This window comes from Nematolebias whitei, chromosome 9 (genome assembly GCF_014905685.2).
Source record: "Nematolebias whitei isolate Nwh7 chromosome 9, NemWhi1, whole genome shotgun sequence".
Classification (NCBI taxonomy): Eukaryota; Metazoa; Chordata; class Actinopteri; order Cyprinodontiformes; family Rivulidae; genus Nematolebias; species Nematolebias whitei.
In genome coordinates, this window is record NC_056506.1 from 51,086,665 (window position 1) to 51,096,039 (window position 9,375).

General features: G+C 47.8%; 2 protein-coding genes across 2 annotated transcripts in view; one reads left to right on the forward strand and one right to left on the reverse strand.

Annotated features, from left to right (window-relative positions):
* The window catches only part of lamc1 (laminin, gamma 1), a gene marked incomplete at its 5' end in the record, with an annotated part of 38,898 nt that extends 34,772 nt beyond the window's left edge, over positions 1 to 4,126 (forward strand). The window contains 7 exon segments of the mRNA XM_037682447.1: positions 323 to 467; positions 546 to 695; positions 775 to 889; positions 1,629 to 1,828; positions 1,903 to 2,061; positions 2,136 to 2,235; positions 2,316 to 4,126. Of these exon segments, the coding sequence (XP_037538375.1) occupies positions 323 to 467; positions 546 to 695; positions 775 to 889; positions 1,629 to 1,828; positions 1,903 to 2,061; positions 2,136 to 2,235; positions 2,316 to 2,572 (1,126 nt within the window).
* Positions 4,127 to 8,017: 3,891 nt separating this feature from the next.
* On the reverse strand, positions 8,018 to 8,881 carry LOC119414336 (zinc finger protein 239-like). The gene is made up of 2 exons (XM_037681430.1): positions 8,355 to 8,881; positions 8,018 to 8,273 (listed from the first exon to the last, which is right to left on the reverse strand). Exons 1-2 carry the CDS (start codon positions 8,879 to 8,881, stop codon positions 8,018 to 8,020), a joined length of 783 nt encoding a protein of 260 aa, XP_037537358.1.
* Positions 8,882 to 9,375: the final 494 nt, after the last annotated feature.

Here is a 9,375-nt window from a genome sequence, read left to right on the forward strand (position 1 = left end):
CTCAGATGTTGTTTGTTTCCTCTGATGTTGTTGTTTGTTTCCTCAGATGTTGTTTGTTTCCTCTGATGTTGTTTGTTTGTTTACTCAGATGTTGTTTGTTTCCTCTGGTGTTGTTTTTTCCCTCTCATGTTGTTGTTGTTGTTGTTTTGTCAGTAAACGTCAAAATAAATAAAAATGTGAAGTAAAGCACACAGGGTGTCGCCACAAGCAGCTCTGTTTGTCTCGTTCAGAATCTTTTCAGAAGTTTTTGACATTGCTTGCAGGAATAATGGAGGACAGGTTTCCTGACTTCCTGTCTTCACTCGTGTCACTTCCTGTTCAGGTACGATGACACAAAGAACCTCGCCAAGCACTTGGAGAAGCAGGCCAACCTGATCCAGGCCGAGGCGGAGGAGGCCGGAGACCAGGCTCTGAAGATCTTCGCCAACCTGACCAGCCTCCCGCCGTTTGACGCTGCGCCGCTGGAGGTGGGCGGGGCAGACACGTCACATGATGCTCACGCCCCCTGAAGTCCAGCCTGACTGATAGCTGCTGTGTCTCCTCAGGAGGAAGCCAACAAGATCAAGAAGGAGGCGTCGGACCTCGACAAGCTGATTGACAAGACTGAGAAGGAGTACAACGAGTTGCGAGACGACCTGAGGCCCAAAGAGCTGGAGGTCCGAAAGCTGCTGGAGAAGGGGAAGAGCGAGCAGCAGGTGGGTTCAGAACCGGGCCACCTGGTTTCGCTGCAGTCAGATGATATAAGCGCCGCCTCTTCTTCTCGTGTTCTGACAGACCGCCGACCAGCTGCTGGCCCGAGCCGACGCCGCCAAAGCTGTGGCTGAGGAGGCGGCCAAGAAAGGCCGGTCCACCTTCAGGGAGGCCGAAAACATCCGGGACGACCTCCGAGGTATCAGACCGCTCCGGGTTCCTGTGTCTAGAACCCTTCATGTTCCCGGCCCGGTTCTTTAGTGATTAGGATGAAGGATTAAACATGTGAGGGTTTAGTTTTTAATTTTAACTCTTATTGGACACGAGGAGATGAAACGATGCATTCAAAGACTTGATTTAACGTTGTCCTTTAATCTAGAATGATTTTAATAAAATGAGGGGTTTTATTAATGTAGACTTTTTTAAACCTTTAATCTTCACTTCAAAATATAAGCATGTTCCATCAGTTTATTATTTATATGTTTATTATTATAATTTTAAATGTTTGTCCTCTTTGAGTTGCTTTTGAAGTTCTTTTATTTTGTAATTATATGTGTAATTTTCACATTAAAACGTGTAAAAATCCGCTCAGAGCTTTGATGAAACTAATTTAATAATGAATTATGATTCATTTGAGCCAGAACGATGCGTTCAGGGCCCTCCAGTGTTTTAGGGCTTGAACTTGTTTATTCCAACAGTTTCTGAGAGGAAGTTCATGAACGTTTAGTTCCTTCATTCAGGATTAATAATTAGTTTCTGTAAAATATCCTCATTATTATCATTTTATTGTTTGTTTATAAAAAACTAAAACTCTTGAAGTTCTTTTTGTTTGAACTTTATTCCTTTAAAACATTTTGAGTTATTTTTAAGTGCTGCAGGTAAATCACTGTTTATTAATAAATGAATGATGTCTCACCGTTCTCTCAACGTTTCTTCAGACTTCGACCGGAGGGTCAACGACAACAAGACGGCTGCGGAGGACGCCATGAAGAAGATCCCCTCCATCAACGCCACCATCATGGCCGCCAACGAGAAGACGCGGCAGGCCGAGGCGTCGCTCGGGAACGCAGCCGCCGACGCTCGAGAGGCCAAGACCAAGGCGGAGGAGGCCGAGAGGATCGCCAGCAACGTGCAGAAGGTAGCGAGGTGTCAGCCGCTGGTCTCATGGCCTTCGTCCTCCTCATCGTCACCACAAAGCGTTTTTCCTTTCAGGGCTCGGCCAAGACCAAAGAGGAGGCGGAGACGGCGCTGCAGGACGCCAACAGGCTGGATGGGGAGGTGGACGCCATGATGGAGCAGCTGAGCGCCGCCGAGCAGGAGCTGAGGAGGAAGAAGGAAGAGGCGGACAACGACATGATGATGGCGGCCATGGTATGAAGATGTCCTCTGAGGGACACCTGTCCTCCACCCGTCTCTAATAAAGTTTGTTTGAATCTGTCCTGCAGGCGTCGGACAGCGCCAAGGAGGCGGAGGACAATGCCCGTAAGGCCAAGAGCACGGTGAAGACGGTCCTGAAGCTCATCTCCACCCTGATGGAGCAGCTGGGTGAGTTCTCCTCAGAACTCGCCTCCTCAGGCGCAGTGAAGCCTGAAGCCACGCCCACTGACCGCCGCATGTCTCTGCAGGAAACATTGACAAGGTGGACCTGAGCAAGCTGAACCAGATCGACGAGTCCCTGAAGAGGGCCAAGGACAAGATGAACGACAGCGAGCTGGACAGGAAGCTGGTGGAGCTGAACGACGTGGCGCGCTCTCAGGAGGACATGATCAACGACTACGACCGGCAGATCCGCGAGATCCGAGCGGACATCGCCAATCTCAACGACATCAAGAACACGTTACCCGAAGGCTGCTTCAACACGCCGTCGCTGGAGCAGCCTTAGCCCCGCCCGCCTTCCCCGCCCACTCAGCCACTCCCCCCTAACGCTCGGGCGGGCGATTTTTACCAAAACACTTCCTTATGTTCTCAGATTCTTTGCCAACGTTTCCGCCTCAACAGGAAGCAGCTGCTCGTCTTCCTGGCGTGGTTCAGAAGAACAGACTCGGTGGGACGGCGCCGCGCACAGAGTTGGAAGAACCCGGGACAGAACCAGAACCAGAACCACAAACCCGACGTGACTGCAGCCACACAGGAAATCAGCTTCAGTTCTTCTCCTCAGATCTGGTGAAGGCACCTCGGCTCCTCCCCCAGCGGCGATACGGCTCCTCCTCCTCTGCGTCTCGGTGACGGTCACAAATGACACGCTCGTCCTCAGAACCCCACCTTCAGATCGGGATCGGGTTTTTCTTCTTCTCTGCTCCACAAACGTTCTGACTGAAGCTCCAACGTTCATGGAGCAGAGAAGAAGAATCTGGGCCTCCTTTGGGAACAGGAAGTGATGTAACAGGAAGTAACAGCTTTCCACCACAGGCTGCAGCTCGACTTCACAGTCAAGAGTTTTTTCTATAACTCTAGTTTTTAGTTTAACTCCTCGGCTGAGGAGAACCAGGAGTCCAGAACCCGGTTCAGAACCGCTCTGAGCTCAGACTTTCTGAATATGTCTATAAAATAAAGTTTTGCTAATTCAGTTTCAAAAGTCTTGATCCAGTTCCAGTTCCTCCGGTCTTCATGTTCTCCAACAGATCCAGACTTCCCTTTGAAATGATTCTGGTCCAACGTCCTCCGGACTTCCTAAGGGTCTTTAGGAGGTTTTCTCAGAAAATCAGCTGCTCCGTTCTTTTAAAACCACTTTAACAGATGACAGAGGAGTCTGCTGTTTCAACAGAACCAGGACTCCTGCACCAAGAGCTCTGGACCAGGAGTTCTGGACCAGTTCTGTGGGCCATTCAGGGTCAAAGATGAAGCAGACGAGTCGAGCTTCAGTCTGGTGGAAAACTAGTTTTAAGTTGGACCCTGGTCTGTGAGCAGGCCCAGGACCTGGTCTGTTAGCAGAGCCAGGACCTAGTCTCTTCGTGTTCCTAAAGGTCTAGATCTGTCGTGTGGCTCCACAGGGACCTGGTGGAGGTCTGGACCCGTCCCGGCACTGATCCCTCTGCGTTACTCGATACACTGGTGCTAAGAGCCACGACTGATGTCGTTTTCGTGTGAAAGTTTTTTTATTCTCGACTCTTAGTGTAAATATTCAGGACCGGCTGCTGATCCAACGATGAGCCGAGAGCTCCGGGTCCAACAGAACCCTCCACGCTAACGTCTGCGCTATCTTATTGTTATTATAATTATTATAATTGTTGTTGTTGATGTTGTTGTTGTTGTTGTTGTAAACACGGCTCACTTTGTGTTGTTTTGATTCTGTGTGGGTTTCAATGGTTTGTCCCTCCTCCGGGCCGTCGGGACTTACTGGACCGGGTCCAAACAGAACTCCTGCTGGAGCTGCTCGGCCCGCGGGCCTGGAAACCCAAAGCTAACATTTCAATAATAAAAGAACAGTACTCCAGGAGAGGACGTGTCTGAGTGGTTCTGTTCTTATCAGACCCGCCTCACACTGAAACCAGAACCACAACGAAGAAACAGAACCGTTTGTAGTAAAACGAGTTTAACTTAATTTAACCAGTCAGAGGTCCGGATCAGAACCAACATTCAATAACTACTGAAGTACCAGCGGAGGACTGGGGACAAGTAAAGATGGGCACTGGGTACAATTGAGATTTCTGGCGCGACCTGAAATTCGATTAGTGTTGGGGTAACCCCAGCCCCCAGAAACCATCTTATCTCCAGCAAACTGGTTGGTCCACTTAAGGAGTTTACTGCTTTGTGGGGAAACGGTTTATTTGGAGCTCCTCAGACTGATGAAGCCCTCCGGATTGAGGGTGAAACGTCTCTAGAAAAAAGAAACTGTCCAGATGACCTGACTGAGAATTATTGTATCAACCACATGATCTAAGTCTCTGCTCTCTGATCCATTACTCTGCAAGACAGAAGCAAACGATGAAAGAGAAGCTTTCAATTTGGTTACAGCATTTTCTGATAAGCACCTGCTGAGATGAAATTTACTCTCAGTGACTGTGTAGTCATTTAATGTGAACTCAAAGGTTATTAAAAAAAGGTCGGACAGAACAGGACTTTAAGGAACTATTACTAAGTTATTAATCTTGATGCCATAGGTCAGAACCAGGCCAAGAGTGTGATGATGAGAGAGTAGATGTGTGGACGTTTTGGGTAATATTTAATAATTACAGAAAGGTGTGTCTCAGTCTAACTTTTGCTTAATAAATGCACTTTGACGGTCAAATCAGCTTCATTTCGCCGGGGCGGTGCAGCAAAATGAAGCTGAGATCGCTCCAGAACGAAGGTGGACATATGGCAAGCCAATTGTGGCATTAATAGCTGGTGAAGATTCTCAGTCATCCAGGACATGGTGAATTCAAAAAAGTTCAAGACAAAAATAAAATATAATAAAGTCCAGTTGTTTTTATCTTGAACTTTGTTGAATTTGTCATTATAGCCACAAACAGCAGCACGAACATGAGCATGAGTGTGTGAGCAGATGAGCACGCATTAACACCTCAACATGAAACAGATCAGCAGCAACATGAAACACATCAGCAGCAACATTGAAACACATCTGCAGCAACATTGAAACACATCAGCAGCAACATTGAAACACATCAGCAGCAACATTGAAACACATCAGCAGCAACACTGAAACAGATCAGCAGCAACATGAAACGGATCAGCAGCAACATGAAACACATCAGCAGCAACATGAAACTGATCAGCAGCAACATGAAACTGATCAGCAGCAACATGATATGGTTTTTCACAGTGATTATTCTAGTTAGAGATTCATGAGTCTAACAGCCTCAGGGTAGAAGCTGTTCCTCAGTCTAGTGGTTCTACACTTAATGCTCCTTAACCTCCTTCCTGAGGGGAGTGGGGCAAAAAGTGTGTGTGCTGGGTGAGTGGGGTCCTTCATGATGCAGGTGGCCCTCTTCCTGCATCTGGAGGTGTAGATGTCTGTGATGGTGGGGAGACTGACTCCAACATCTTCTGTGCAGCCTTCACCACTCTCTGCAAAGCTTTTCTTTCTGCAGCTGTGCAGCCTCCATGCCACACATTGATGCTGGAGCACAGGATGCTCTCCACTGCACACCTGTAGAAGGAGGTGAGGACTGAGCTTCCAGACCAGCTCGTCTCAGCCGTCTGAGGAAGTAGAGTCTCTGATGTTTCTTCATCAGGTTGGTGGTGTTGTTGCTCCAGCTGAGGTTGTTGTTCAGGTGCACACCCAAGTACTTGTAGATGGAGACCACTTCCACTGCAGATCTTCCTATGTTCAGGGGGGGGGGGGGGGGCCCCCTCCTCATCATTGTTTGTGATGCATCCCACCACCGCTGTATCATCTGCAAACTTTACAATGTGACAGCCTGGATGGGTAGCTGCACAATCATATGTGAGCAGAGTAAACAGGAGAGGGCTCAACACACATCCCTGAGGAGAGCCAGTGCTGAGGGTTATGGTGGAGGAGGAGAAGTTGTGGATCCTCACTAACTGGTCTGTTTGTTAAGAAGTCTAGTACCCAGTTACAAATGTAGGAACTTAGTCCTAGTGTGGATAGTTTGTCCATCAGGGTTTGGGGGATCATGGTGTTGAAGGCGGATGTGAAGTCCACAAAGAGCATACGGATGTAGGAGTTTTTCTGCTCCAGGTGGGTGAGAGCAGCGTGGACCACAGAGGAGATTGCATCCTCTGTTGATCAGTTCTCACAGTATGCATACTGATGAGGGTCCTCGTTGATGTTGATGGTTGTTTTGATGCGAGTCATGATCAGTTTTTCGAAGCATTTAGCGACTATCGGGGTGAGGGCCACTGGCCGATAGTCATTCAGACCAGTCACTGTAGAGCTTTTTGGGACTGGGATGATGGTGGCAGTCTTCAGGCAGGTGGGAACTTTTGCCAGGGTGAGGAGTTAAAGATGTCTGCCAGCACCTCGCAGAGCTGATCAGCACAGTCTTTCAGCACCTTCCCCAGGATGCTGGCTGGGCCAGTTGCTTTGTGAGGATTAATTCTGAAAGTCCTCCTCACTTCATCTGAGGTCATGCTGAGACACTCTTCTTCTGGTGCTGGGTGGTGTGTTCGGGTTTTCAAAGTGAGCATAGAACTTGGAGAGGGCATCAGGCAGTGATGGATCTCTAGGGCATTGTGCACCTCTGCCTTTATGACCTCTTATATAATGATGATCAGTTATCAGTTCATTAACTAAGATCTGATGTTCAATAATCCACATTTAATGATTTTATTCTTTTGCTCTGGTAAAGTAACTGTGTTTATTTTAATCAGATTTTTATGGTTTATATTTTTAGAGCTGATTTTTAGTTTATTTAATTTGAGCCGTGGGCGAGTTGACTCTGTTTCAATGTGGGTGTGGGGGGGTAACAGAGGAGAAGCAGCAGAGGGGTGGAGGACTACAACTCTGCTCCTGGACTGGTTTCTACACTGGACCGTTAACCGTCAACAACCCGGGTGTCCAATTGAATCAGTTCAGTTTTAGAGAGAAGAGCTGCTCCACTGAAGGTGGGATGGATTCCATCTCTCAAGATCAGACCAGGTTTTCCCCAAAATGCACTCCAGTAAACGGTTTTGTTCTGATCCGGCTGGGTTTACTGAACCATGAAGGACATGTGGCGTTCAGGGTCACTGACAAGAGTAAGGAATCAAACTCCCAACCACCTGAAGCTACTGTCCTCTTCTACAGACCAACAGATTCATCACTGACGATGTCAACACGAAGCTGCGAAGGACTCGACAAAAGAAAAGTCTTTGGAAAGACTAATGATTAATCCAAGTTCTTAAAAACTACAAATGTTTCAATTTAAGGGACAAAAACTGAAAATGTCCGTTTATTCTTCTGTAAACATCTGAAGTTTAATTCTTCATGATTTTATTCTTAAAAAAAGAAGAAAAATAATAATAAACCTGCAGGAAAACTGCTGATCCAGACCACCTGAAAGGGTCCAGGAGAGTCTGGATCATTGGAAGCAGAACTGGAACAGCTGAAAACCGGATCAGAACCAAGTTCTACACAAGGTGGACGCAAAGTCCAAGTTAGGTTGATCCTTTGGTTTATGACTAAAGACCCTCAGTCCTGATCTCATTTCTGAACTTAGACCTGATCTCGGTCCTGATTTCAGTCTTATTTCAGACCTGATCTCAGTCCTGATCTTAGACCCGATAGTCTTATTTAAGACCTGATCTCAGTCCTGATCTCAGTCCTGATCTTAGACCTGATCTCAGTCTTATTTCAGACCTGATCTCTGTTCTGTTCTCAGTCCTGATATCAGACCTTTCAGTCTTGATCTCAGACCTGATCTCAGTCCAGATCTCAGGCCTGATCTCAGTCCTGCTGCGGGGTCAGATCGGACACCTTGATGAGGGTTTTCTTCTTGCAGTCCTGGGTCTTCATGTGGCGCCGCAGCGTGTACATGTCACTGAAGCTGCGGTTGCACCGGCTGCAGCAGTATGGCCGCTCCTCTGTGTGGTGCTTCATGTGATATTTGAGAGGCGTGCTGAGCATGAAGGCCTTCCCACACACGGCGCAGGAGTATGGCCTCTCCCCGGTGTGTGTCCTCAGGTGCACCTTCATGTCCGAGCTGGAGGTGAAGGCCTTGCAGCAGACTCGGCAGCTGTAGGGCTTCTCCCCCGAGTGCGTCCTCAGGTGGCGGATCATGGACGAGGTGATGTTGAAGCGTTTCCCGCAAACGTCGCAGCGGTGCGGCTTCTCGCCCGTGTGCGTCCTCATGTGGATCTCCATGTTGCTCTTGCGGCTGAAGCGCTTCCCGCACGCCTTGCAGCTGAACGGCTTCTCGCCCGTGTGCGTGCGAGCGTGCACCTCCAGCTCCACGCGGCGCTGGAAAGTTTTTCCACAGAACTTGCAGGCGTGGACCTTCCGGTGTGCCTGCAGGTGCACCAGCAGGTCCCGCTTGTCGGGCTGTAGTTCACCACAGACGCCACAGAAGCAGCACTCGTCGTCGGCATGAACCTCAGCGTGGTTCCTCAGAGAGCCGCAGTAGCTGAACGTCAGCCCACAAACTTTACAGCCAACAGAGCCGCCGCCAGTGTCAGCATCTTCCCCTGGCTGAGGGGGCGGGGCCTCTGTCCCTTCACAGGAAGTGCTCGGCCGGACGTCGTCCTTGTTCAGCTCCACATTCACCTCAGCCTTCACCTGTGAGTCCACCTCAGGCTGCTCCTTCTTCAGCATCTTTGCGTACTGCTCAGTGGGTGGAGCTTCAGCCTTGATCTCCTCCTCCTCCTGCTTGATAATGCAAAGCTCCACCTTCAGGAAGTCATCGCTGTGGCGCCACGTATCTAAAACACCACAAAGAAACATGCAGTTCTCTTCAGTTTATTTCTTCAGCTCCAAGTCTCAACAGAAGTCGTCTCAGGGACTGAACACAAACATTCATCTATAAAATAATAATTGAACAGAAACATTCATCTATAAAATAATAACTGAACAGAAACATTCATCTATAAAATAATAATTAACAGAAACATTCATCTATAAAATAATAATTGATCAGAAACATTCATCTATAAAATAATAATTGATCAGAAACATTCATCTATAAAATAATAATTGAACAGAAACATTCATCTATAAAATAATAATTGAACAGAAACATTCATCTATAAAATAATAATTGATCAGAAACATTCATCTATAAAATAATAATTGAACAGAAACATTCATCT